This window comes from Phyllopteryx taeniolatus, chromosome 4, assembly GCF_024500385.1.
Source record: "Phyllopteryx taeniolatus isolate TA_2022b chromosome 4, UOR_Ptae_1.2, whole genome shotgun sequence".
Lineage (NCBI taxonomy): Eukaryota > Metazoa > Chordata > Actinopteri > Syngnathiformes > Syngnathidae > Phyllopteryx > Phyllopteryx taeniolatus.
In genome coordinates this window covers 20036851-20064368 of record NC_084505.1, presented here as the reverse complement: position 1 = coordinate 20064368, position 27518 = coordinate 20036851, and the positions used below count along the sequence as shown (strand labels likewise).

The 27518-nt window shown below is 43.9% G+C and overlaps 3 protein-coding genes across 11 annotated transcripts; 2 read left to right on the top strand and 1 right to left on the bottom strand.

The window, feature by feature from the left end:
• Positions 1-193: 193 nt before the first annotated feature.
• On the bottom strand, positions 194-4616 carry rps19bp1 (ribosomal protein S19 binding protein 1). Its single transcript, XM_061770388.1, has 4 exons — positions 4413-4616; positions 2272-2454; positions 584-681; positions 194-472 (listed from the first exon to the last, which is right to left on the bottom strand). Exons 1-4 carry the CDS (start codon positions 4465-4467, stop codon positions 299-301), a joined length of 510 nt encoding a protein of 169 aa, XP_061626372.1. The 5' UTR covers positions 4468-4616; the 3' UTR covers positions 194-298.
• A 2222-nt stretch (positions 4617-6838) lies between these two features.
• On the top strand, positions 6839-10527 carry LOC133476682 (3-mercaptopyruvate sulfurtransferase-like). The gene is made up of 2 exons (XM_061770387.1): positions 6839-7425; positions 9311-10527. The coding sequence occupies exons 1-2, from the start codon at positions 6840-6842 to the stop codon at positions 9595-9597; spliced, it is 873 nt and encodes a 290-aa protein (XP_061626371.1). The 5' UTR covers position 6839; the 3' UTR covers positions 9598-10527.
• Positions 10528-12495: 1968 nt separating this feature from the next.
• LOC133476680 (uncharacterized) lies at positions 12496-26773 on the top strand. Of its 9 annotated transcripts, none has more exons than XM_061770378.1 (10): positions 12496-12542; positions 16408-16556; positions 17290-17410; positions 17948-18044; positions 18702-18777; positions 19931-20058; positions 21455-21662; positions 22806-22899; positions 22985-23051; positions 24102-26773. In XM_061770378.1, exons 2-10 carry the CDS (start codon positions 16466-16468, stop codon positions 24942-24944), a joined length of 1725 nt encoding a protein of 574 aa, XP_061626362.1. In that variant the 5' UTR covers positions 12496-12542; positions 16408-16465; the 3' UTR covers positions 24945-26773. The 9 variants fall into 9 exon arrangements, with proteins under 9 accessions (XP_061626362.1, XP_061626364.1, XP_061626365.1 ...); XM_061770380.1 differs by lacking the exon at positions 12496-12542 and adding an exon at positions 12556-15226 and having other exon boundaries at positions 24105-26773; XM_061770375.1 differs by lacking the exon at positions 12496-12542 and adding an exon at positions 12557-15226.
• The last annotated feature ends 745 nt before the right edge of the window (positions 26774-27518 follow it).

The following is a 27518-nucleotide window of genomic DNA, read 5'->3' as shown; positions in this document are numbered from 1 at the left end:
GGCCATGTCATGCGCCAGTGTTATTTATTGGCAAGTGTAATTTGTTTCCTTGGTGAAGAAATGCTGCCTCTACTAGTAAAAATGCAATGGAATCACTATGGGCACTTACTTTTTTTGTTCTGTCAAGTTGATGGCTAATTAAAATAACTGTCTAAATAGCTCTGAATACCAACAAAATCTCAGCTGTAAAGCATTTACCATTGGACATTTTTATTATAGGCAAGTTTAAGTCAAACATGAACAAAAAGTAGTCCTAAAAAAAACAAAAATAAAAAAGTGTGCTGTTTATTCAGAGGGTTCAGTGTTTTTTGGGGGAATCATTTTTCTTTTCTTCCACAGTCCGGCCAAAATATTCCTTCTGGAACTGCTGGAACTCCTCCTCCGTGAACACGGACTTGGTCCCTTTGGGCTTTTGAGCGACAGGCTGGTCTGGGCGATCGCGGGATTGTCTTCCCATGTTGTAGTTCTGGATCTGTGGGAAACCCAGATGACGTGGTCATTCATTTATGCATTTTCCATAAATGTAATATATTAGCAGCTTTACAATGTACACAACATACTAACATCTGAGAGGAACTCTCACCTTCAAGGTGTCCGAATCGGTTGCCTTAATGCCCGTTCTCATGAAATATCTGAGGTTGGCCTTCATCTGATTTTTCTCCTTTTGCTTCCTGAAATCATCTAGAATAATCCACACAAAAACTACAAACATGAAATTACCAACAAAAAAAAAGATCGCTTTGATAAATAAAGGCAAGTAACGCTGGCAACAGAAATAAACAACAAAAGTATCATTTGATCATTCCAATTGTATTCCAAGTGTAAAACATAAAAATAAAACATCCAAGGCCCTAACATACTGGCCATGTAAGCTGTAAAAGTTACCTACAGTTAATGATAAAAGGTCAAAAACAATAAGTCTATCTCAACTTACTTACACTAAAGATGTATGGTGACAATGTGTTACCCAAAAAGCCAAGAAAAAGCAATACACAAACAAAGGTAATCCTTTGATGGCTGCTGAACTGATGTACATTGATGTGTAAGAACAAACATTGCATTCCAGTAGGGCTGGGAGAGTTATTGATTTTTTATCTGTTTGCCAGAACAAGTTATAAAAAGCTTTTTTAAAATTATTATTATTAAAAAAAACAAAAACAACAACAACAACTGGTGACTTCAATACCCACTAACAAACAGATAAAATGAGTAAAATCATTTTCCCTAGCACTGCAGCTAATCGGATAAGTATGTATGAATGAATGTGAGTGCGAATGGATGTTTATATGTTTATATGTGCCCTGCGATTGCCTAGCGACCAGTTCAGAGTGATATGTGCCCTGCCTTCTGCCCGCAATAAACTGGAATAGGCTCCAGTGCGCCCGCAACTCTAGTGAGGTTAAGCAGTGTAGAAAATGGATGGCTGAATGGAATGGATTTTGCATGAAATAACATGGGGGGGGGGGGGGGGGGGGGGGGGGGGGGGTGTCAAACTGACTCATCTCTGGACAACACCCGTCCGTCCATATAGCTGGGACAGTGAGAAAGTTAGAGTAAACATGTCATGAAGAGTATTTGATTAAAGTAATTTAATTACAGTAAGTTAGCACCCATTATTTCTGTTAGTTGTAATGTTGATTTGACCTAAACTTATGTCAGTGGCCCATCCTTGAATGCCCCCTAGAGGTCATTGGTGTTTAAACTTTTGTCTAAAATGCTAGAGAATAATTTGAGCTGGGACGGGGCTCCAGCACGCCGCAACCCTTGTGAGGATAAGCTGTACAGAAAATGGATGGATACAGTATACAGTACACAAGTATATACAATAAATGAAAAAGACATGTAAATAGACACATTGCTCCATCTTGTGATCGGTTATCGTTTTTTTAAAACTTTCTGATCGGCCCCAAAAATCCTGATCGTGTAAAGCCTAATTAAAATATACACTATATATGGGGGGGGGGGGGGGGGGGGGGGTTAAAAACATTCTGTGGAAGTCTATTATGAAAGTTAATGCTGGGGGGAGCAAATGCTTTTAAAAAAAAACAAAAAAAAAAACAGGTGAAATAAAACTCATCCCAGAAGGGGATAAAAATGTCATTTGCATTTTTTAGGATCATTTTTTGTGGAAAAAAAACCTGACTGAATTTGGAAATCATATTTTTGTTAGGAAAAAAACATATATTTAAATTTTATTATAAGGTCATTTTGCCCAGCCCGGTTTTCCATCTTTATTAGTCTGAGCGCACACCGCGATTGGACCATACTGACCCAGGGCGCACTTGATCCGCTTGTCTTTGACCGTCGCTTTGCTCTTGCCGGATCCGAGCCGTCCCTGCAGCCTCTTCACCTGCCGGGTGACGCCCTGGCGGTTGGTGCTCACCAGCGCCATCGCTGCCGCTGAGCTGGGTGTCGTCACCTGCTGCTGCTTCTTCTTCTTCGATTTATTTTCGCCTGGCAGGAAACACGGCACCGGTGGTACTTATTACGGCTATGAATGAATGTGTGGTCACTCGAATTAGCGCGTGACAAGAGCTGCAATGCTGCATTTAATAATAAAAAAATTACAAAATATTTCATGATGTTAAGCCTGTTTATGGCTGACGCCATAATATAATCTCTGCGAAATATGAAGATGTCTGATGGCTGTGCCAGAGGATCTGCACGGATGTTCATGGCAGACGGTGACTGCGGCAGAATAGGAGAAAGTTGTGAAAGATTAATTCAAAACACAGTGGGAAATGATTGACGATTGACCAGAGCAGCCAACCAATAGAAATTAACTTCCAGAACAATTTGTCTGAATTTGTCTGCTGCCCTCGTACATGTCCTGTATTATTCTAACATACTTCTCTGCCACTTCCGCATGCAGTACCACAGTTCCTCTCTGGGTACTCTGTCATAGGCTTTCTCTAGATCTACAAAGACACAATGTAGCTCCTTCTGACCTTCTCTGTACTTTTCCATCAACATCCTCAAGGCAAATAATTAATTTGTGGTACTCTTTCTAGGCATGAAACCATACTGTTGCTCGCAAATGCTCACTTCTGTCCCGAGTCTAGCCTCCACTACTCTTTCCCATAACTTCGTGTGACTCATCAACTTTATTCCTCTATAGTTCCCACAGCTCCGCACATCACCCTTGTTCTTAAAAATGGGCACCAGCACACTTTTCCTCCATTCCTCAGGTATCTCCTCACCTGCTAGAATTCTGTTGAAGAAACTGGTCAAAAACTCCACAGCCCCCTCTCCTAGATGGTTCCATACCTCCACAGGAATGTCATCAGGACCAACTGCCTTTCCATTTTTCATCCTTTTTAGTGCCTTTCTAACTTCCCCCTTACTAATCATTGCCACTTCCTGGTCCACCACACTTCTTCTAGTCTTCCTTCTCTCTCATTTACCTCATTCATCAACTCCTCAAAGTATTATTTCCATCTGTCCAGCACACTACTGGCACCAGTCAACACATTTCAATCTCTATCCTTAATCACCCTAACCTGCTGCACACCCTTCCCATCTCTATCCCTCTGTCTGGCCAACCTGTATAGATCCTTTTCTCCTTCGTTAGTGTCCAACCTGGCATACATGGACAGTAAAGAACTTTCTATTAACATGTCCAAACAGGTCCCTCTGCTGGTCACATTTATTTAATATTACACTTGATTCAACAGTATATTCCAGAACACCAACATCGCAGCAGACCCTGCAATGTGACTATTGCACACACGCATATCACAGTATCAATGCTCAAAAATATCGTGCAGCCCAAGTCCACGCAAATAGCGAATGGGGTTTTAGAGGGCGAGTTCTATCCCTAGTACTTATTTTTTTGCTTTATGTTGCAGGCCAACGTTCGAGTTAGGAGCGAGATTCAGACACACTGTGAAGTGAAGCGGTAAAAAAAAATAAAAATGGAGCAATTAAGGTACTGTAATGCCCTCGTATGTGGGCAAGGAGAGCCATAGTCTCCGATGCAGTATATACGGTCTTGGAACTGTAGTGTGAATCCAGGCTAATTTTCGCAAGAAAACGGGGGTCTGGCTTGGGGTTATACACAAACAAAATGCTAAAAAATTGGAACTTTTATCTTCAATGACGTGAACTAACCACCATTGTGGATTACAGGTACACCAACTACCTTAGAATCAACGTTTAAGGAAATGCATAACATGGCTGACAAACTATTTTTCCAGCAGCAAAATGGAGGCCACCTGCCTACGTCGTGAAGTTTTAAATATTAATAATTAAAACTGCAATTACCATTATAAAACAGCTCGTTCCACATTTTTGCAATTTAAATACAACACTGAGAGGAAACGTTAGTGTTTATTTAATATAACAATAAGTGGTTACGAACGCTCGCTGCTAACATTAACCAGCTCGCTGGCTAAAATGGGATCACAACATACTTTTAATGTCGTTGCTCAGCAGCTCCAGTCCCCTCCTGATCAACGACGCGGACATCTTGAACTATTGCAGGGCGTTTTCTTTCCAGAAATCTAAACTACACCAGTTTAAAGAAAATAAAACAATAAACTGAACGTGCGGCAATGTGAGCGTTTATGTCAACATCCGGTTAGCTCTTGGGACGCGTCGATTGTAATGGAGCCGGGCGGAACAAAATTGTAATGTAATTGTTCCGACTGAGAAACATCGCCGAATATTTTTACAAACTGCTAACATTGGTGCAAGTGATCAAAATGAATATTATATTTAATGTATTAAATTTTATGTAAGCGTTGGTTTTGTTTTCTTTACTGAAATGGCTTGACACCATTTTATGTATTTTATGTAAAAACAATATAGCTACATAATGACAACAGCAGCTACGTTTTACTTTAACTTGAACATATTATTTTATTTTACTTTATGTAAATTTAAGTTGTTTTATGGCTACACTATGGCAACAGAAGCTACATTTTTCCATAACTTGTTTATTTCTGCACTTTTTATGACCCTTACCTTGTCTCTACCTTTTTACTGCTGAATGCACTCATTTAATTATTGTGAAATTTATGACAAAATAATTGTCATTATAGGGCATGTGAGTTTAGAATTTTTGTGCTAACATTTAACTAAATATAAAGATAATTGATAGCTAAATTACAACCGCAATTCCAATGAAGTTGGGACGTTGTGTTAAACGTAAATAAAAACAGAATACAATGATTTGCAAATCATGTTCAACCTATACTTAATTGAATACACTACAAACACAAGATATTTAATGTTCAAACTGATCAACTTTATTGTTTTTAGCAAATAATCATAAACTTTAAATTTTATGGCTGACACACGTTCCAAAAAAGCTGGGGCAGTTGGCAAGAAAGATTGAGAAAGTTGAGGAATGCTCATCAAACACCTGTTTGGAACATCCCACAGGTGAACAGGTGGGTGCCGGGATTGCTTCTCAGAATTGCTCAGTCATTCACAAGCAAAGATGGGGCCAGGTTCACCTCTTTGTGAACAAGTGCGTGAGAAAATAGTCCCAACAGTTTAAGGACAGTGTTCCTCAATGTACAATTGCAAGGAATTTAGGGATTTCATCATCTACGGTCCATAATATCAAAAGGTTCAGAGAATCTGGAGAAATCACTGCATGTAAGCGGCAAGGCCGAAAACCAACCTTCGATCAGTCAGGCGGCACTGCATCAAAAACCGACATCAATGTGTAAAGGATATCATCACGTGGGCTCAGGAAGACTTCGGAAACCCAATGTCAGTCAATAGAGTTTGGCGCTACATCAGTAAATGCAACTTGAAACTCTACTATGCAAAGCAAAAGCCATTTATCAACAACACCTAGAAACGCCGCCGGCTTCTCTGGGCCCGAGCTCATCTAAGATGGACCGACGCAAAGTGGACAAGTGTTCTGTGGTCCGACGAGTCCGCATTTCAAATTGTTTTTGGAAATTGTGGACGTCGTGTCCTCTGGGCCAAAGAGGAAAAGAACCATCTGGACTGTTATGGACTCAAAGTTCAAAAGCGAGCATCTGTGATGGTATGGGGCTGTGTTAGTGCCAATGGCATGGGTAACTTACACATCTGTGAAGGCACCATCAATGCTGAAAGGTACATACAGGTTTTGGACAAACATATGCTACCATCCAAGAAACATCTTTTTCATGGAAAACCCTGCTTATTTCAGCAAGACAATGCCAAACCACATTCTGCACGTGTTCCAACAGCGTGGCTTGGTAGTAAAAGAGTGCGGGTACTAGACTGGCCTACCTTCAGTCCAGACCTGTCTCCCATTGAAAATGTGTGGCGCATTATGAAGCGTAAAATGCGACAACAGAGACCCTGGACTGTTGAACATCTGAAGCTGTACGTCAAGCAAGAATGGGAAAGAATTCCACCGACAAAGCTTCAACAATGAATGTCCTCAGTTCCCAAACGTTTATTGAATGTTGTTCAAAGAAAAGGTGATGTAACACAGTGTTAAACATGACCCTGTCTGTCCCAGCTTTTTTGGAACGTGTTGCAGCCATCAAATTCTAAGTTAAGGATTATTTGCGAAAAACAATAAAGTTTATCAGTTATATATCTTGTCTTTGTATTTGTATTCAATTAAATATAGGTTGAACATGATTTGCGAATCATTGTATTCTGATTTGATTTATGTTTAACATAACGTCCCAACTTCATTGGAATTGGGTTGTAGAATAGAAAATGTGACTTGCAAAAAACATACATAAAAAAAAGCTGATGTCACTCCCAGCTGTTAGCCATGGACGTGCGTGCGTGCCTGCGTGCCTGCGTTCTTATTTCAAGTTTTCAACCTTTGCCCAATGATCAGTAACGACTAACTTCACTCGCCTCAGCGCGGCCAAATCATGAGCCTTCACGCCGGTGCTCTGGTGACCTCCAGGTGGCTCGCCGAGGCCACCAGGCTGCTACCAAACAAACTTCGCATCCTGGACGCGTCCTGGTACTTGCCTAAAGTGCGGCGTAGCGCCAAGAGCGAGTTCCGCGGCAGACACATCCCTGGTGCCGCCTTCTTCGAGCTGAACGAGCGCTGCGACCGGAGCTCCCCCCTGGAGCACATGCTGCCCTCCGAGCGCACCTTCGCCGACTATGCGGGCGCGCTGGGCGTCGACGCTGACACGCACGTAGTGGTGTACGACGCCAGCGACTTTGGCTTCTTCTCAGCGCCGCGGGCCTGGTGGATGTTCCGGGTGTTCGGCCACGGCCGGGTGTCGGTATTGGACGGCGGGCTGTGCGCGTGGCAGAGGGATGGCCGACCAGTGAGCGACCAGCAGACGGTCAGACGCGAAGCAAGCGAGTTCAAGGCATCCCTCAACCGCAGCTGGGTGAAGAGCTACCAGGACATGGTGGACAATCTGGACACCAAGAACTTCCAGGCGGTGGACGCCAGGCCAGCGGGCAGGTTCAGAGGACTGGACCCCGAACCCCGAGACAGTAAGTGTGCTGTAGTGTTGCGTGGATCTATAACAAAATATTCATACTACCCAAGCAATATAAACTATTGCTCTATTTTTTTAATTATTGTATCAGTCCTCTCCAGAGGGGTTGGACTCTCTTCCACTCTGGAGTTGCCCACGGTGAGAGGCGCCGAACAGGTGTGGGTATACTTATTGCCCCCTGGCTCGGTGCCTGTACGGTGGGGTTGCAGAATCCCCTGTCAGAAGGAGTTTCAACTCCCACCTCAGACAGAACTTTGCTCATGTTCCGGAGGAGGCGGGGGACATCGAGTCCGAGTGGACCAGGTTCCGCGCCTCCATTGCTGAGGCGGCCGACCGGAGCTGTGGCTGTAAGGTGGTCGGTGCCTGTCGTGCCGGCAATCCCCGAACCCGTTGATGGACACCAACGGTGAGGGATGCCGTCAAGCTGAAGAAGGAGTCCTATCGGGCCTTTTTGGCCTGTGGGACTCCAGAGATGGATGGATGGTATAACAGACACTATTCTACTTAGTTTCATGATCAGTATAATAGGTTATTTGAGTTAGGATAATATCAGTATCATTGTTGGTATTGGTGATACCAGCATTTATTTTGCTTACATGCACATATCGATAAGAACATCGCGTCATTTATCACCATAGAGGTCCATCATCTATTGAGCACAGTAGTTGGTATTGTTTTTCAACTTTTATTAAAACAACAGATTGATTAAAAAAAAAAACGAGTTACAAGTACCGTAATTTCTCATGGGTAATGTGCCCCCCCCCCCCCCCCCCCCCCCCCCCCAAAATGTCAAAAGTCAATGGTGTGCTTTTTACATAGGTATAGGGGAAAATGAAAAAAAAACGTTCCCATTCTACAAATGTATGCCGTCATCTAGAGGTGATGAAAAAGATGGACACTTTCGTTCGAATATGCCACCCCCACCTAGAGGTTATGAAAAAGGTGTAGCCTACACTTTCATTCCAATATGACAGGGGGTTAGGGTGTGACTGCAAAATATGTACAGTTGTGCTCATAAGTTTACATACCCTGGAAGAATTTGTGAAATATTGTTTTTTTTTTTTTAAATATGACTGATGACTGAACAACAACCATCATTAATTTCAAATGTTCAAATAAAGTGCTTAACTTCAGAATAATTATTTGAAAAATATAACAAAATACAGATAATACTTCATGTTCTGATCATATGGCTAGAAGCAAAATCATGCATTGTAAAAATGCATTCCACATAGATAGAAGGGTTTTCCAGAATTTTGAGGTCAACTTTGGGGGTGCGTATTATACATGGGTGCGCATTACGCATGAGAAATTACGGTAGTTCGAAATGAGATCTCTCTCACATTCGAGTTCTGGTTGGAAGTTGGCATATTTACATGCGTAAATGATGACGTCACCGTGCATTTACATCAAGACAGAGCATGCGCACACAGAGCACAATCCGACACCATTCCGACTTACTGTTTATGTCATGAAAATGTCCTCCTGATCGGGTTGGCGAGAGGAATATTCGACCTCTGTGAAACTGAATGAAATTCCATTTGGTTTCGGCCTGTTTATTCCGATGAAGGTGTTTATGTTGAGCATTTTCATTTGGTTTGGGCTTCTAAACGCATGAAAATCGGAATAGAAGGCTCCTTGTAAACCCCTCTGTTAGTATTGGTGATAGCACCGTCTATTTTACGGAGTATCATATCAGTGGTATCGGTGTTACAAGCCTCTATTTTACTAAGCCTCGTATTGGTAGTATGGCTGACACCAGCCTCCATTTTGAGCTGCTCCTTGATCTGGATCTACACCAAAATGGAGGTGGCACCCCTTAACTAACAAGGCAAAGCTAATCCTATATTTTCCCTCTTTTGTCTGGTTGCGTCCCTTAGACACCGAACCGGGCCACATTCCCAACTCCATCAGCCTGCCCTTCCATTCCTTCCTGTCGCCATCGGGCCACTTCCTGCCCGAGGAGCGGCTTCGGGCTCTGTTTTGCGATGCCGGCGTGGACCTCGGCCGCCCCGTGTGCGCGTCGTGCGGCTCGGCCGTGACGGCGTGCCACGTGGCCCTGGCGGCGCACCAGTGCGTTTCAGTGTATGACGGCGGTTGGTCCGAGTGGTACGCGCGAGCCGCGCCCCACGATGTCATCTCGGAGGGCCGAGGGAAGCGCCTGTGATTGGCAGGATTTTGTTAGCGTAAATCAGTGGTTCCCAACCTTTATTGCAGAGGTTCTCAAACTGGGGGCCGCAAAATCATTTACCATAAGCATACATACATACATACATACATACAGGGACTGACCTACCAATGAAGCAAACATAATGAACCAATGACTCTTCACTACCTTAGCTTTGGTTTGGAATCACTGCCATTAGGAACGCGGATGTTAGCGTGTGAGCACGCTAGCGTGTCAGCATGTCGCCGCTCCGATGAACGATCCTCAACATGTCATCGTTGTTTAAGTAAAACAAAATTCTGCATCTGCTTGCTCAAGTGCTGATCCCGATGCATACGGACTGTAACGCTGTGAAGTGAAAAGAAATTTCAGCAACCATTTTTCAGATCCTCAGCAAAATGTTCTGGCTTTTTGCTCAAGACACGCATCACACCTTTACAGAGTTTGTGTGGTTTTTACTTCATCCCACTAATGAACAAACCGCGATCAAAACAGCACTTTCCTCGAGGCAATGAAAGATGCTTCAGTTGTTCGTTTACCTACCCGCCCGTACGCAGTGTTGATGTGCTGTGTTGACATGCAGGACCAATCAACCAATCGGGTGACGGTCTCTCTTTTATGCATAATACTGCGAGAGAACAAAATGCGTTAAAAACAATACCTTCCTACCTTAAACGTTTTCATTGATGGTTTAGTTACAGAGTGTTCAACTAACACGCAGGAGTATACTGTATCATTTTGTTATGGTACATTTTGCGCAATCCTGCTAACAAACTGACCAAATGTGATCAAAACAATACCTTGCAGCAGTCAATAAAGCATGTTTTCATTGGCTGTTTAGCTACGCAGTGTTCACCTAGGAGAATAAAATTGCATTATGGTACATTTTAGTGTAATCCTCCTAACCAATGATAAAACAGTGATCAAAACAATACCTCCAGAAGGAAATAAACACGTTTCAATTGATCATTTAGTTATGCAGTGTCCACCTAGCATGTAGAATGCAAACAATCACATAACAACCTTCCTTGAGGTAATCAAATTTGATTGCATTTGTTGTTTAGCTACGCAGTATCAACCTATCAAGTAGGGGAATACAAATAAACGCGTTATGGTACATTTTTGTGAAATCGTGCTAATAACAAACGGACAAAACCGCCCTGGAGGCAATAAAACTGAAGTGCACTGTGAGAGGAAAAAGGCCTTTGGTGTTTTGTCACGTACGCAGCGTCCAGGAAAGATAATATGAGATTTCATGGAGGCAGGGGAACAAGAGTACAGTACACGCCAACTTTATCGGAACACCCCCCATCCCCCCTCCACCACACACACACACACACACACATACACATGGCTGGAGCTTGAGGGTGTGTCCCTTGTGTGTGTTCATCTGATAAAGAAGACACTTGCACTTTTAACCCAGTTTCAACAGTTTTTTTAAAATATTTTTTTCACAATTTTAAAAAATATGAATGAATAAAAAAATGTGAATATGTATTGTTTAAGCGCAGAGCTATTCATCTTGAAGCAATAACAAAAATAATCTAGAATTCTTCTTATTATTATCATCATCAAAATGTCTGGTGTCCACGAAAGGGCAGCAGAGTGCTCAATCGGCCATACTGAATTTACAGGAAAACTGCTACAAAAACGATGACTAATAATCATAAATAGGGTCAAATAATATTACGAATATCTCAAATTCATTTAAATTGAGATCAATTACTGAATAACCACTCCATTTTGGAGGTAAATATCACAAAAGCTGGAAACCACTCCAACATGACCAATACAATTGTAGAAAACTGCTAGATACTGTAAGTATTATTTCTAAATGGTGGTAAATATTATGACTAGGTCAAACGCGTGTAAATTCATGACAACATTTTTTAAATTTGCTACTAAAATGACTAATGATACCAAATAGTGTTAAATAATATTACTAGTGTCAAATTCACATAAGCAATCGCATACGTTTGCCGCTAAATAATGCAACATAAAGCAGGAAATGACTTAAACGTGACCAAAGAAATTGTAGAAAACGACTACCGTAATAACCGTAAATCGTATCAAATAATAAAATGTATGATTATTATTGTTGTTAATAATAATAATAATAATAATAATAAATCCAAATAATGTACATTCACAAATAGTTGCAAAATGCTATTTCTGCAGGTCCATCATACAAAATAAAGCAGGAAATGCCTCAAATCAGTCAAACAAAAGCACCGAGATGACGCATTTTTTTTCATGAGACACTGAGCATAAGCTCACTAAGTCCAATGAAAGGGTGTAAAGGGAATGAGACATGTTATTAATATGCTATGAAACAGCTGAAAATCGAAATCAGGCGAGTTTCTGTTCACACTGGAAGGGAATTTCCAATATATTTTTGCTTTAAAGCAGAAATGAGCCACTCAAAGCAACATGGGGGAAACCACAATATGTGACAAAAAGTCTTCAAATTGTCTTTGGAGAGATTTGAGGTGAAATGGCCTTCCTTGTTCTTTTCCTTTTATTCGATGTTTTTATCATTATTTTGACCTGGCAGTGACACAAGAGACATACATTTAAATTCATACACTTTTATCTAATTGTTTGCAAGTGTTCTACAATTGTTCTTCAACTGCTCAAATGTATATGCACAATTGTTCATTTTAGGAAGATTTCTTCATTTTAAAATGTCCAATAAAGCCGTTATTTAATAAATGAGATAAATGACTAAAGAAATAAAGAAATACATTGAAACTAACTGATTTTCGGGGGAAAGACACGGAAATATAGCAACGCATATGACAAAACTCTTGTTTCCACTGTGGGTGGAAGAGCAAGCTTGTGGGCGTTGCCACGAGCAGACACCCCCTCTTTCCTTTCATGTTCTCCCCTCAAACCTTCAAAGACAAATGGAAATCATTTCACTGGTTCAGTGTGATCTTTGCTGGGTAAGTGAGTTTCTATACCTTTTATAAGTGTACGTTTCAAAACATAACCCTTTGTAATGAATAATGCATTTTATTCATAGGCACCGAAATGGGCCCTCAAGGCCACCGTACAAACATAATTAAGAAAGCAAGCGGTCCCCCAAAAATTAGCTAAAGAAAAAAAATAATAATAATAATCCTCACTGAAAGACCTTGAATCTGCCGGAATACATATCGACAAGCCACAGTGCTTCTGTGACAATATTGTTGTGCCAATTGTGAGTTTTTCCAACCATTTGGCCTGTGCTGTGTGTACAAAGAAAAGAACACTGTACCTACTGTGAAATAAGCAGGCTGTTATGTTCTGGGGTTGACGTAGGGTGTTTGGAATTTGTGCCGCATACGAGGAAATGTAAAAAACGATCAAGGCATCCTGGAATGAAATGCGCTACCCAGTGTCAGAAAGTTGGGTCTTCCAAATGTTTAAAGACCCAAACACAAGGCTAATAAAACCACAAGAACAAAACATTGGACTACTCTGAAGAGTCCTGATATAAATTGCATTGAACATGTGAGAAAGAAGCTGAAATGAGCTTGAGCATGTATTTTGAATGGGATCCGGTATTGGACAGGGAGCCGGTGGAGTCGGTGATGTGGCGGAGGGGCGTTCTGCTGATACTATGGGCGGCGGAGTTCTGGACAAGTAGTTTCTTGTCAGTTTTTTTGTGAGAGCTACACAAGTACAAGCTTCTGGAGCTTGATCAAATATAAATCTTGTTTTGATTGATATTTCAGTCTGTCTGTTGGTATGTCTGTCTATCATCCAGTCCGTCCGTCTGTCTATCATCCAGTCTTTCTGTCTTGTCGATTGATCAATCGATTGACTGAACGTTCTGTCGGTCAGTTTGTCTGTCAACCTGTTGCTCTGTACAACGTTGCGGGTTTGATGTCAGAGGTTCCTCTGTTGGGGGCTTTCGTGTGTGACAGGGGCGTTGGTAGGTTTGGACGTTTGGGCCTCAGCCCCCCCCCCCCAAAAACGTTTCTGATTTGTTTAGGGGGGGTTGAAGATCGGTTTCAGGGACGCTATGACAATCAAACTTCTCCAACCAATAATTTTGAGAGGGCTTGAGGGGCTGAAACCTCCCTCAAATAGGCCTCGCGACACCCCTGATGTGCGACACGTTTAGCCGATACAGTATGTTGATGTGTGGCGGCACGGTGGCCGACTGGTTAGAGCGTCAGCCTCACAGTTCTGAGGACCCGGGTTCAATCCCCGGCCCCGCCTGTGTGGAGTTTGCATGTTCTCCCCGTGCCTGCGTGGGTTTTCTCCGGGCACTCCGGTTTCCTCCCACATCCCAAAAACATGCATTAATTGGGGACTCTAAATTGCCCGTAGGTGTGAATGTCAGTGCGAATGTTGTTTGTTTGTATGTGCCCTGCGATTGGCTGGCAACCAGTTCGGGGTGTACCCCGCCTCCTGCCCGATGATAGCTGGGATGGGCTCCAGCACGCCCGCGACCCTAGTGAGGAGAAGCGGCTCAGAAAATGGATGGAGTATGTTGATGTTCTTGGCAACATGGAGGCTTTGACGTTGACGTATGGTGTTTGAACACTTGCGGCTCCATCGAGGGCTTTGCTGTACGACGTTTGAACAATTTGTAACGACGCCGGGGGCTTTGACGGTACACGATGTTTGAGCCATTTGAGCGACGTGGGGAGCTTCGGTATAATATCAATAATATCTTCATAGGTTTTACAACGTCGGGGGCATCGACGTACCATGTTTGACCACTTTAAACTACGTTGCGGGTTTGGCGCAGAATATTTGAAGGGCTAGCTATCTATGTTGGGGACTCTTAGGGTTGATGTTCGCGGTTGTGCCGCACAATGTTTGAACACTATTCGTGACATCTGAGGTTTTGACAAACGATAGTTCAACACTTTGCTTTGAGGTTCAATGTTTGAACAATTCTAGCAAGGTTTTCAGCGATGCTGAGGGCTTTTACGCTACTCGGATCATTTCGAGCACATATGCTTTAACACTCGCATAACAACATAGGATCAAAGCCTGAGAAAAGAGAGACCGATTTGGCTTGTCTTTTTTGTGCCATTCGGACTTTCCCTTCGCGCATCCTTTACTCACCAGCGTGAGATGGAAACGCACGGTGCGTGCGGTGCGCACAACACGACCGCAACACTGCCACTTCCTGCCCCCTTGTACTCTTTACACGAAAGGCAACGCTCCTTCCAATAAGCGAACAATAGACGAGGTCGAGTGGAAACGTGTGACAAACGACTACTATTTAGATTGGAGTTAGATTTATTTCGGTATTGCTGTCAGGGACAGTTTGAGCTCACATCTGTCTGTGTCTGTCGATCGCTGGGAAATCCATCTGTCCCTGAAGGCAACACCCGACAAGCTGGATTGCTCGGGACGGCAAAGTGTGATTTTGAAACCTTGATGAGAATTGAACGTTTGAAATCGAGATGTGGGAAGTGAGAGAGTCCGCGAGTGACGAGGGGAAGTGGGCAAATTGTACATTGGCAAGTAAACAGGGAACCCATTGAAAGTCGTCATGCCGCCACTTCTCGAAAGGGGATCGAGATCCACGGACAGACACACAGAAAGAAGTGTCGGGCTGCTAAACACGACGTACGACGGAAAATGACGCGATATGGAAGCGGAGCAGATGTCAACGCAATTGGTACGTATTTTGTGACAATAAGAACAAGTGAGTGAGCGAGGTCGTGTGAGGCTCTGTTGAAAAGGACAAGAACAATCGGACTAATGGGACATCAGTCTTACCTTTTGGCTTTATTTGGATTATTATTATTTTTTTTTTTTACCTAAACCACCAAAACAGGTGAGGCTCATCACTTCCTCCTTGCAAGGGAAGAAAAATAAAAAGAAAGTGTCCATTTGTCTGTGTGTGTGCACTGCGCCACACCGGCCTATTTTCCAAGTTTCAAATGAGGGCATATTAAAGATAGTGTATATTCTCTAAGGGTCAGGTCTCAAATGAAATACATTTGTATTCTTTATTTTACGACATTTCTTTATCCGTTATCACATTCAGTAGTTTTGTTGTTCACTTATAGAACATGATTCGATGTGCACTATTAGTTTTTCTAAGTCGCTCTGGTACATTTCTCGACATTTGCAAAACGGTCAGCGCATTCCTCAAATAACAGTTGGTACAAGTAACACGACACAATGCGTCACCGGGAACAGGCAGTCTCTTTCCAAATCCTCGTGGACACATTAGACCGTCAAATGGTGTAGTCGGCTTGTCAGCATAACAGTGATGTTAACGCGCTCAAGTTATTGGACATTGTAAGTTACACCTTAGTGGAGATGGCAGACTGGACAAGATTCTCAATGACATTTACAGTGTACTCTCATTTGTTGACAGACCATCAAAAGAAAACACAGCACTGCACTAAGAAAAAAGAAACTTCCAAATGTGGCAATGCGAACATAGGACAGTTTCCTGAGGGAAAACTCTCCATGCATGACAGCTTGATCTTCCCGTGGGCTTGGGCTATACCCAGCGTGGCCCTTATCAGGAACCAACGTGCATTTGTCACTCCATTTTACCTGGCCACACAGCCTCCTCCTCCTCCTCCTCCTCTTCTTCTTCTCCTCCTCCTCCTCCTCTCTGGCTGTTGACCCTGTCCGATTGAGAGAAGAAAAAAAAAAAGCGACATTTTCTGCCCCTTTGTACGTGATCGTGGTATCACACTGTTGAGCTATTTCGAATATTTGGAATCTTTGGGATAAAAGTGGAAGTGAATCGCAGAAACAAGCATTTCCAGTCCTGTCTTTCTTCACCTGTCTGTCCATGTGTCCATCTGTCTGTGCGCGTGTGTGTGTGTTCGGACACAGAATGACAAGGAGGAAGAAACAGTGAGTCCCACATCCCGCATCCGAACCAGAGAGAACCATGAGGACCATTTCTGTTGCTGTTCTTATTCTTCTCTCGTCGCTTTGGCTAGCGGCCTCCACGCTAATGTGTCCCGAACGCCAACACCCCAGTGAGTCATTTTGGTATTTTGTACCACCTCCAAAAAATACTCAAAGTACAGTAGCGTAGTATGCCCGAGTGTTCGTCAAAAAGAAGGCAGAGCTTTTATTTCCTAAAAAGTATACTTAGGATTATTGTAAGCCACCGTAACAGTATGCACTGTTCAAATATTAACATTTTGATGTAGTTCAAAAGTTCTAAATCAAATAAAGGCAAATTCATTTCGTCAAAATACAACGGAGCTGTACTTAAATGTACGTTACTGGATTCCAAAAAACGTTGAAGCCACATGCGGTTTGATGATTGAGTTGAGTGATTCTTTGGTGTACCACTAGAGGGAGCCCACATACCACAGTGGTATGTGGGCGACACTTGGAGAAGCACTGCTGCGCCGTGCATGATCAAAACGACTAAAATAGCCGTAACATTTGGCAGCAAATGCAAATGTATTGTTTTCAAAGTGAAATACAACTGAACTATACTTATTACTTACGAAATGTACTGTAGTGTAACTTTATGCAGTTTGAACATGGAACAAAGTGATTCGTTCATGTTGGACTAGAGTGAGCCCACCTACCGCTCTTTCTTTTAGAAACACGGCTTTGTACCTTGTCAAAATGACTGAAGTAGCCATACAGTTTGGCATCGTCTGCAAAAAAACAGAACTGGACAGCGTTTTCACATGTTGGCTAACAGCCACGTGTGTGTGTGTGTGTGTGTGTGTGTGTGTGTGGTTCTCTCAGGCCTTATCTGCTTCAACGACTATGACAAAAATATGACTTGCATCTGGAACGACTCGGACGCACGCACGGCTGACGGCCGGGCGCCGTGCAGCTTACACACGGAAAGCGTTTATCCGAAGCGGTAAGGAAAAAAACCTCGAACATCTCAAGCCGGATGGAACATGAAGTGGTGGCGCTGTGCCGGGGACATTTGGGTTTTGCGCTCGATGCAGCGCACGAGTCGGCTTGCGTGCATAACGAGGACAAACATTTGGCTCGTATTTCAAATTCGGTGGCAGAAAACAACCCTCGGAGACTGAAAGCGATGCCACTATTATCGCAGTAGCCCTTTTGCCGTTGATTAAGCCCGGTTTGTTAAAAATGTATACGTAGGAACTGCGACTGTGTCCGCCCGCCCGCCTCTCAGCGTCCAAGTTAAGGTGCGGATTCCTTTTCGCCGAGTAAACCGCCTTCGAAATGTCGCCAGCCTACCGGGCTATTAACAACGTTTTAGAATAAATGCATCCTACATTGAAGTCAACAGCATCACATCAGGAAAAGATGCCCATTTCCAATACACCAGAAAGTTTGGACATCTCGCGGTTGAGTTTTGAAAGCCAAGGGTAGGGTTTCGAGAAAAGCAAAATTGAATGCGTTTGAATTGTTCTGATTTCAATAGAATTCAATACTGGTCTGAGTGTCTTCTCCGGCCGGTGGACGCGTCGACGCCTTCTTCGCTGCGGACGTGCTCCCTCGCCTTTGACAGAGAAAGCAGAGTAAGTCCCTCCACCGGACGATCACCGTTTCAGACACGGTGCGCAGGGTGCTGAGCTACCACAGGTGCTAGAAGTACTCTCACTCTCTACCTAAGTAGATTTGCGTCTTTGGCATTTGCAACTCGCAGATTCCCCCATTTCTGAAGGGGTTTTTCAACCTGTCCTCTCAGCCGTTTGCTTTTTTGGTGCTAAGGCTTATTGCTTTGGTGTCATCTTGTGGGATTTTGGTGTGAAGGAACTATTTTGAAGTGAGTTCAGGTCAAGCTCCTTTAGACAAAATAAATGCTCTGGCGTCATCTCGTGCTATCTTGGTTCCAAGGAACTACAGTATGTTGAAGTGAGTTGAACAGCTTCATAGAGACAGAAGTTGTGCTTTGGCACCATCTTGTGGCATCTGGGTGCCAAAGAACTACTGTTTGTTGAAGTGACTTGAGGAGCTTCATTGGGACAAAATGGCATCTATAGCCAGCTATAAACCTTTTTGGTGTCAATTATTCTAACTTTGTAGCAGGGCTCGGGGGTGTAGCTGGATCTGTATTCAAAAGTAGGGAGTTCCAAAAAAAAGCAATAGGCCTACTCCAGTAAATACAGTCGAGTATTTGTTCTTTTCTGCAACTGTCCTCCTCCACTAGCATGGAAACCAATGCCTGCGATCAGTTTCAGGAACACCACGAGCTCCGAGTCTGGATCAACTGCTCCGACGTGGCGATGTCCTACAAACCGGCCTGTCACGGTGGGTGTGGAGGATGTCGTCACGACACCACGTACGCATCAAATGCCACGCGTGTACATGAGTGACCGAATGAGCTCAACAGGTACGGTGGCCAGGGTCGCCAAGCTAATTCAATGTCCCCATATGCGACTCCGCGTACGCATCTCCGTGTGCTACTCGATGCGATTCGTTCATAGTTTTTGTCCGGTTTGGACTTTGACTACAGCCTGTTAGGCAGCAAACTCGTTCTTCCCGAATTCGGCGTTGCCCGACTGCCATTATTATTATTTCAAGTTTCAAGATGCAGCGACCACACAACATAACAAGTTCACAGTGATCCAAGTGCTACACGATCGACAACATTCGTACTTGGCTTTAGTGCACAGCCGGGGTAACCTCCCCTCTCTTCATTTTACATATGCACATTATAGCTTCTTGTCCCCCCGTTTTGTTTTGTTTTCATTGGCAGCAGACAAAAAGTTGAGGAGGAACCTCACTGCATTCACTATTCACTTGTCTCTCTTCTAGCTTTGCACATATAGTCGAGACGTTGCTCTTTCCCTGTTTACTTTCTTTTTGGACCTCTCCCGCGGCCCGTCGAGGCGGCAAAGTAGCAATTGCACTCTACTCAAATCTAGCTCAAATCACAGACAATTCTGCCTCCATCGCTTCACGACAAACGGCACGGCGGGCGACCGGCTAGCGCGTCAGCCTCACAGTTCTGAGGACCCGGGTTCGATCCCCGGCCCCGCCTGTGCGGAGTTTGCATGTTCTCCCCGTGCCTGCGTGGCTTTTCCGCTTTCCTCCCACATCCCATAAACATGCATGCGTTGGAGACTCTAAATTGCCCGTAGGCGGGACTGTGAGTGCGAATGGTCGTTTGTTTGTGTGTGCCCTGCGATTGGCCGGCAACCGGCTGAGGGTGTGCCCCGCCCGCCTCCTGCCCGATGACAGCCGGGATGGGCTCCGGCGCGCCCGCGACCCGCGTGAGGAGAAGCGGCTCAGGAAATGGACGGACGGATGCTTCACGACATAGCGACGACGTGCTAGTTATGCTCTGACCCTGTTTACTTTTTGTTTGGAAACCCATTTAGGAAAGCTCACTATATTCACTTTACACGTGTGTGGCTGTGTGCACGCGTGCGTCTCTGTGTGTGTGTGTGTGTGTGTGCAGTGAAACTAGCTCAGCCAGGAAAGCCTCAAATCAACCAGACCACCATTTCCTGGGCGGGTGCCAAGCAAGGGCGGGAGTCGACGTTGAACTTCCAGCTGGAGTGGAAGCTGGCCGATGAGCCCTGGAATGTGTGTAACTCATACATGATGCCCAAACACACAACATAACATTCAAGGAGCTATAGAAAAGCTTTTTATTTTTTGTTATTTTGTACACTTTAAAACCGTTCCCAGGTGGCTTACTAACATGTCTTGTGTTATGCTTTTGTCAAAATACCCCAAGGATCAAGAATTCTTAACATACTTTTACGGAATACTGTACAAACGTTAACATGTATCTTTTAAAAGCACGATATTCCAAGAATTCCATCTTTTTTTCCTAGAACAAAAGGTGAGAGAATATACAAATATTTTTTTCGAGCAATAAAGGGCAGATTATAACACGAATAAAGTCATATTTTTTTCGAAATATTGTGAAATAAACAAAAAAATAATTCAGGGGAAAAGCGGTAGACTTTTACAAAATAGTCTTTGGGCAGGAAAAAAGGCAGACTTTTTTTTCCAAAATAAATAATTCATTGTTTTTCAGAAAAAGTGGACTGTTATGACAGTAGTCATATAATAGTCTGCCTTTTTTAAATATACAAATATGACTTTGTTCTTTTGATAATCTTGATGTATTCCCCTCTCCAATTAGGGCCATTTTGTAATATTCCACAGTAATAAAAAAAAGACTATGCTGAGAGTCTACGGCCTTTTTTTGTTGTTCTCCTTTTTTTCTCTAAAATATCCAACTTTGTCCTTGTAATATTACAGTTTTTCTCATTTTTTTTCTTACTTTCTTCTCATGTTAGTGTGCCTTTTAAGATAGCATCCTGTGTTCTTGGGGGAACAAATGTGTTTGTTCTTGTAATAATCTGCCCCCCCTGCCCCAAAAGAAATTGCTGCTTTTTAATATTCCACTTTTTTTTTTATTGTCGGAATATAGTCTGCCTTCTTGCCCTACAAAATAATGACTTTATTCTTGTAGTATCCTGCCTTTTCTCTCTTGAAACAATACATTATTCTCATAATATTACACCTTTTCTCTAACAGATACAACTCTGTTCTTTTAATAAGAATTAATTATTATTAATTAATAATTAATTAAAAAACTTTATTCTGGAAATATTTGGCCTTTTTTCCTCAAAAATGTAATAATCTGCCCTTTTCCCCACAAACAAAGATACTATTTTTGTAATATTCCACAGTTTTTTGAAAAAATATGACTTTATTCTTTAAATAATCTTCTTCCATGTAGACATTCTGAAATGAGAAAACTTTGTTGTAATATTCTTCCTTTTTCTTGAAAAAAAAATTGAATTCCTGTAATATTCTGTTTATTTCTTGAGTTTTTAAAATCTGATTAACTGTACCTTTTTTTCCCCTCACAATTTTAAAAGTATTTTTGTAATATTAAGCTTCCCCCCCCCCCCCCCCCCCCCAACAATTTGCACTCGTGAAAGTAAATGTTGACCTCCACCAGGGGGCGTCAGTGCACAGAGAGGAGAAACATTGCAATCAGTTGTGCCGATCCGAGTTGAGTGTCGAGCAGTTGTTGCGAGGCAAGGTGTACGAGATACGGGTTCGTGTAAGACGTTCGACTGCATTGTCGGTGTGGAGCGACTGGAGCGACTGGAGCGCCTCAACGCGGTGGATGTCTGACGTTGGGGAGGCCACAGCGCCACCCGCTGGTGGGTTCCTCTTCAACACACTTAACGCCCGTGTCGGAGGGACAATTCGGATCCAGATTGCTGAATCGAGATCAAAAGTGAACCCATTTTTTTCTTGTGTCAGGATTTCAAATTGGGGTTTCCAAATTTTTGCCCAAAAATGGCATGTGAATTTAACACGACAGAGAAGAGTAGTAATGCCTCCCAAATTTGAATGAATACAAAAAAAAAAAAATATATATATATATATATATATATATATCAAATCAGGTTACAAAACGTAAATGAATAATGAGAGCCACCTCTCAGACGCTGCGGGCGTGTCAAAAGAATGCTTATACGATGTAAAATCACATTATATAGTGGGGGAGGGAACTTGCGCCCGAAAGTATATGCCCCAGCCCCGTGATGTCACAGGGCCCGCTCCCTCTCCCGCTCCCTCTCGGCCCCCGCTCACAAAATCAGGAAAATTCAAAAGCGGAAAAGATGCTGACGATAGATCTCAACAATTCAGCACTAGATTCTTACAGGTCTTTGAATATGTTTTCAGCATGGATTTGGAAACAAAACATGGATTTCTGTGCCCTGCGATTGGCTGGCAACCAGTTCAGGGTGTACCCCGCCTCCTGCCCGATGACAGCTGGGATAGGCTCCAGCACGCCCGCGACCCTAGTGAGGAGAAGCGGCTCAGAAAATGGATGGATGGATGGATTTCTGCTTAGTGCCACTTGAAGTCTGATTCAGGGTTTCGAGCAAGGCTTTCCAGTCAGGGTTAGGTTTTAAAACGGGGAATGAGCCGTATTTTGAGCCAGGGTTAAGGTTTCAAAATCGACAGTTTTAGTGTTTCAAGCCGGGGGTTAGGGTTTCAAGTTAGGTTCTCAACCCTGAATTTAAGGTTTCAAACAAATATTTGGGTTTCAAACCAGCGATGGCGTTTCAAGTTAGAGTTTAGTTTCAAAATGAAGGTTTCAAGTCAGAGTTGCGGTTTTAAATTAGGGTTTGGAGCCTAGGTTCGGGTTTTGAAGGTTTGAAGGGTTAGGGTTTCAGTCTGTTACAAAAATGATCTGAATCTCGATTTCTCAATCCAGATCGAAAGTGCATCAATTCATCCTGTAACTCCAGTATGTCATACCCTGACCCCAAATTTGTCGTGTCTTTGTCAAGACTCCTTGTGGCTGGTTTTGGGGGTGACAGTCTCAGGAACAGCCTTCGCTGTCTTTTTAGCTCTTCTCGTCTACAGGACGGACAAGAACAACTGGTAAGCACATACTGGATATAATTGCAGCACTGTGTACAAACATCGTGGAAATACTTTCGAAGGCAAAGTATTTTGTGTTGTTAAGGCTCTCCGCCTTTGAGAAGATTCGAGGTCCACTGCTACCAGACCCAGGGAAATCCTTCCTGCAGAACGTAGGTTTGCCAGAGCTACGACGACTGCCAGATGGCTCCTTTCTACCATTTATTAATAATAACAAACACCTTGCACTATAGAAAATAACACGACGACTGGTAATTCAATTCACTGATGGTGTAGTGGTCCGTCCGCCTGACTTTGGTGCAAGCATCGGGGTTCAGTTTCCACTCGGTGACCGTATGAATGGGAGCGTGAATGGTTGTCTTTATATGTCCCCTGCAACTGACTGGTGACCAGTCTGGGGTGTAGTCTTTTCCTGAGGATCCAGGATATGAGGCAGACGACCATTCACTCTTGCGATCACACGGCTACTGAGTGGCACCCTTCCAGGTCCAGGATGAGAAGTGGAGGAATTCAAGTATCTCGGGGTCTTGTTCACGAGTGCGGGAGATGGACAGGCGGATCGGTGTAGCGTCTGCAGTGATGCGGAATCGGAGCTGAGCCCAAAGGCAAAGCTCTCGATTTACCGGGCGATCTACGTTCCTACCCTCACCTATGGTCACAAACTGGGGGTCGTGACCGAAAGAACGAGATCCCGGATACAAGCGGCCGAAATGAGTTTCCTGCGCAGGGTGTCCGGGCTATCTCCCTTAGAGATAGGGTGAGGAGCTCGGTCATCCGGGAAGGGGCTCAAGAGTCAAGCCGCTGATAGGTGCCAGATGTGGTGACTCGGGCATCCGGTCAGGATGCCTCCTGGACGCCTTCCTGGTGAGCTGTTCCGGTCACGTCCCACCGAGAGGAGGCCCCGAGGATGAGCCAGGACACGCTGCAGAGACTATGTCTCCCAGCTGGCCTGGAAGCACCTCGGGATCCCCCCGGAAAAGCTGGACGAAGCGGCTGTGGAGAAGCGAGTCTGGGCTTCTTGACCCCGAGTTGACGTGAAGACTAACACATGGATGGATGGACTGAGTGGGAACTGAACCCACGCTGCCTTTACCAAAGCAAATACCACTACACCATGAGTGACCCTAGAAATACTGTAATCCAGAGAGTAAATGGAAAAACTAAATAGTCCACTCACCTTCAGAACTTCTGCTGTCCTCCAGAAGTGGGCAAGTCCTCCTTTCAGCAGCGAGTCCTTCCAGTCCTTCCTCTGTCCGGTGGACATCCTCTCGGTGAACTCCGTTGGCTGTGTGGACCCTGAAGAACCTTGGTACCCTGGAGGACCTGGGTATCTTGGAGCGCTGCTAGAGAAGATGATGATGATGAAGACGGCCAGAGTCCGCCTCGTACACCCCAGGAGCTCCCAGCTGTGGCCTTCTGCTCCTCCTGTGGCCTCCCTCACGTCGGGAAACCTGCAGCCATGTGCCGCCGATTCACCCTATGGCCACGTGGGAGCTCTCATGGACCAGGATAGGGAAATGAAGGATACTCCGAACTGCTTCCTGGAGGTTCTCAGCAGGGTCTCCCAGCGCGGCAGCGAGGTGACGCCAGTTATTTCAGACTATGAGAAGATTGAGATGCTCCAGAGTGAACATGCGGGAGAAGAGTCAGAAGGTAAACACGGAGGTGAAGGAAAATCTCCGTTTGGAGGGAGTTTCATCGAAGGCTCCGTTCAGTTGAGTTTGAAACATGAATGCATTATCCAGACGCTACACTACGACGACACCCCCGAGCTCCCCAGCGCCGATTCGGGCATCGGGAGCGTGGGCGAGGAGCAGGGAGGCCTCGAGGCCAGCTCGGATGACGGGGAGGAGAAGGGCTTAGGCTTCCAGTGTCGTCCTGATCCTCCTGGTCGTGGTTCTCCTTTGAGCTGCCGCCGTCCAACTCTGGAGAGTCTGCGAGCTCTCATGCTGGACACCGCAGACTTCACACGTGGATCGGTGGTGGTAGAGCCTTCCGGCGGTGGTTATATGTCGCTGTGTCCCCAAGGTCACATCGCAAACTGAATGCACACTGAGTTGGGGCACCTCCGCTACCTCCCGCAGACCCTCAACAAAAGCAGTTCATCGTTCATTTTGGGGAAATCATTTTGTTTCTCTTTTTAAGTTCAACAAATGACATAGCGCTGCACCCTGCACCCCACAGACACCCGAAACAAGCCCAGAAGAAACCTTTTTCAAATAGTTGATAGCAGCCATATGCAATCTTCTTAGGAACATCCCCACTCATTTGGCACACCTCCTCTCTTCCCGCTCCGCAAAATTCTTTCCATACAGTTGATGGCTAACTTTTGATGCACTTTTTAACTCCCTGCGACCTCCCCGCTGAGTCGGTGCACCCTCTCTACCCCCCCCCCCCCCCCCCCCCCCACACACACACACCCCCCCCCCAGATCAAAGTCCCAAAAAGCAATTGATTTGATTTTAGAGACTGGTTATAGTCTTTCCTGAACTTTTTAAGCCTCATACCCCCCTTCAGTATCCCGACTCAGCTGGCGCACTCCTCTACTCTGATCACACCTTCAATAAATCCAACCAAAACCTTTTGGTGGTTGAAAATGAATATAGATTGTTTACATTTCATGTTTTGAAGCTGAGCACTCCCTTCAGCATTCTGCCCCACGCACACCCCCAAAAACAATGACTTGGAGCTCAACATCAATTGCACCCCGCAAACATCCTAAATAAGTTTCACAAAAATACTAATTATTTTGTGAAAAAACGAATGTAGTTTCGTCGGAACTTTTGAAGCCGAACCCTCTCGTCAGCATCCCCCCCCCCCCCCCCCCCCCACTGAGCCAGGCATTCTCGTCCAACATCAGTGGAAGACCTGACAAATGCGCTTCTTGAGGAAAATTCCCTTCAATTGACTTCAAAACCTTGTTGAAAGCCTTCCCGCCGTTCTGGCCGCAAAAGGTAGACAGACCAGCATCGCATCAAACTTTATGGCTTTCGGATGGGATATCACTTCAAATCATATGTGAGTCAAGGCCGCTGAGCGAATACTTTTGGCAATATGTATTAGTTCAAACTTGTTTTTCTTTGAAGTGAAAAATGTCTTTTCTGTACTTGATAGTTTTCACGTGTTAAGCCACACACCCACATCAGCATCCCTACTGAGCTGGAGTACACTATCCCATCGCGCACACCCTAAAAAAAGGTTCTCAGGGCTTTTTAGTCCAAAAGATTGTTTTTTTTTTGGGGGGAAGTTGAAATGTACTTTTAAAATATAGTTTAAAGCCAACTTTTGAAGTCTCCCCCTCCAGCATCGCAACTGAGCGAGCGTACCCTCGCATAACAAAAAGAAATTCAAACGGAACTTTCATTTGTGAGAAAAATGTGTCCGGTGAAGTCTTTCTCAAACTGCGCCTAAAAAAAACCGTCATTCAATCACAAAGGGACATTTTGAGGGGAAACGCTTCTTTCTATTCCACCTTGAAGATGGCACATCGAAGGAGAGCCTGACTGAAGCGAACTGACAATGAAGGATTCAAGTGTAAAACAACTTCTGGGTGCGAATGCTGACTTTTTTTTTCCCCACAATGTGCCGTTGCCGCTTCGTCGCTTGTTTGGTTTTTGTGTCAGCCTGCAGATGGTTTCAATAAAGAAAGGAAACTTCACAATTGACAAGTCAAGTCAGATGATATTTTCCACAGAAGCTGGCGCAGGGAAAATCAAAAAGGCCGAGACAAAAAAAGGCTTTTGCGGAAGAAAAGATGGAATGGTTCGAAATTCACGTTATGTAACATTCACACCCACATACAAAAAATATTTTCCCTTATGCCACACGTGGGAACTAACTTTATTTGCGAAAATTAAATACAAAGACCTGTCAACCTTACTCATGATTTTCTTTTCAAACTTTCTCTCTCTAAAAAATAGTTACATTTTTGTCAGAAGGCTAAAATGCTCATATGACTCAAGTGACATTTTCAAGCTAAATCCAATTTACTTGAAAAATGATCAATAATAATACCTTTTTTTCTTTAGAGAAAAATGACCATTTTAAAACAACCCAATTGTCATAAGAAATGAGAAGATTTTCTTGACTCTAGAAAGATGTTTCTCTTGGAAAAATACTACTTGAACAAATTAAGGCAGTGATCCAATGACACTATTACTACTAAGAAATGACAACTTTTTTGTCTTGAAATAACTTCCATCCCTCCATTTTCTGTCGCGCTTCTCCTCACGAGGGTCGCGGGAGTGCTGGAGCCCGTGAGGCGGGGCGCACCCTGAACTGGTCGCCAGCCAATTGCAGGGCACATAACATAAACAAGCGACCATTCACACTCACATTCACACCTACGGGCAATTTAGAGTCTTCAATCAACCTAGCACGCATGTTTTTTTGGGTTGTGGGAGGAAAACGGAGTGCCCGGAGAAAAGCCACGCGGGCAACATGCTCACAAAAATAGAAATTTCGACCCAAAATATAACCACTTACATGAGGGGAAAATGATTATATTATTCTTGTGAGCGATGTGACATTTTTCTTCAAATTAATCCTGTCGTGAGACTACGATTTCCATCTTTCATAAGTCATATTTTTCAAGAAAAAAATATACATTTTCTAGAAAA

Bases quoted from the DNA above. Each gene is read 5' to 3' on its own strand.
- rps19bp1 (XM_061770388.1), bottom strand. From the start codon at position 4,467: ATGTCCGCGTCGTTGATCAGGAGGGGACTGGAGCTGCTGAGCAACGAC. The intron at 2,455-4,412 runs GTATGTTGTGAT...GTTTCCTGCCAG, and splicing joins GCTGAGCAACGACATTAAAA to GCGAAAATAAATCGAAGAAG. The intron at 473-583 runs GTGAGAGTTCCT...GGTTTCCCACAG, and splicing joins CCGATTCGGACACCTTGAAG to ATCCAGAACTACAACATGGG.
- LOC133476682 (XM_061770387.1), top strand. From the start codon at position 6,840: ATGAGCCTTCACGCCGGTGCTCTGGTGACCTCCAGGTGGCTCGCCGAG. The intron at 7,426-9,310 runs GTAAGTGTGCTG...TGCGTCCCTTAG, and splicing joins GGACCCCGAACCCCGAGACA to ACACCGAACCGGGCCACATT.
- LOC133476680 (XM_061770378.1), top strand. From the start codon at position 16,466: ATGAGGACCATTTCTGTTGCTGTTCTTATTCTTCTCTCGTCGCTTTGG. The intron at 20,059-21,454 runs GTGTGTAACTCA...GACCTCCACCAG, and splicing joins TGGCCGATGAGCCCTGGAAT to GGGGCGTCAGTGCACAGAGA. The intron at 23,052-24,101 runs GTAGGTTTGCCA...GCTGTCCTCCAG, and splicing joins GGAAATCCTTCCTGCAGAAC to AAGTGGGCAAGTCCTCCTTT.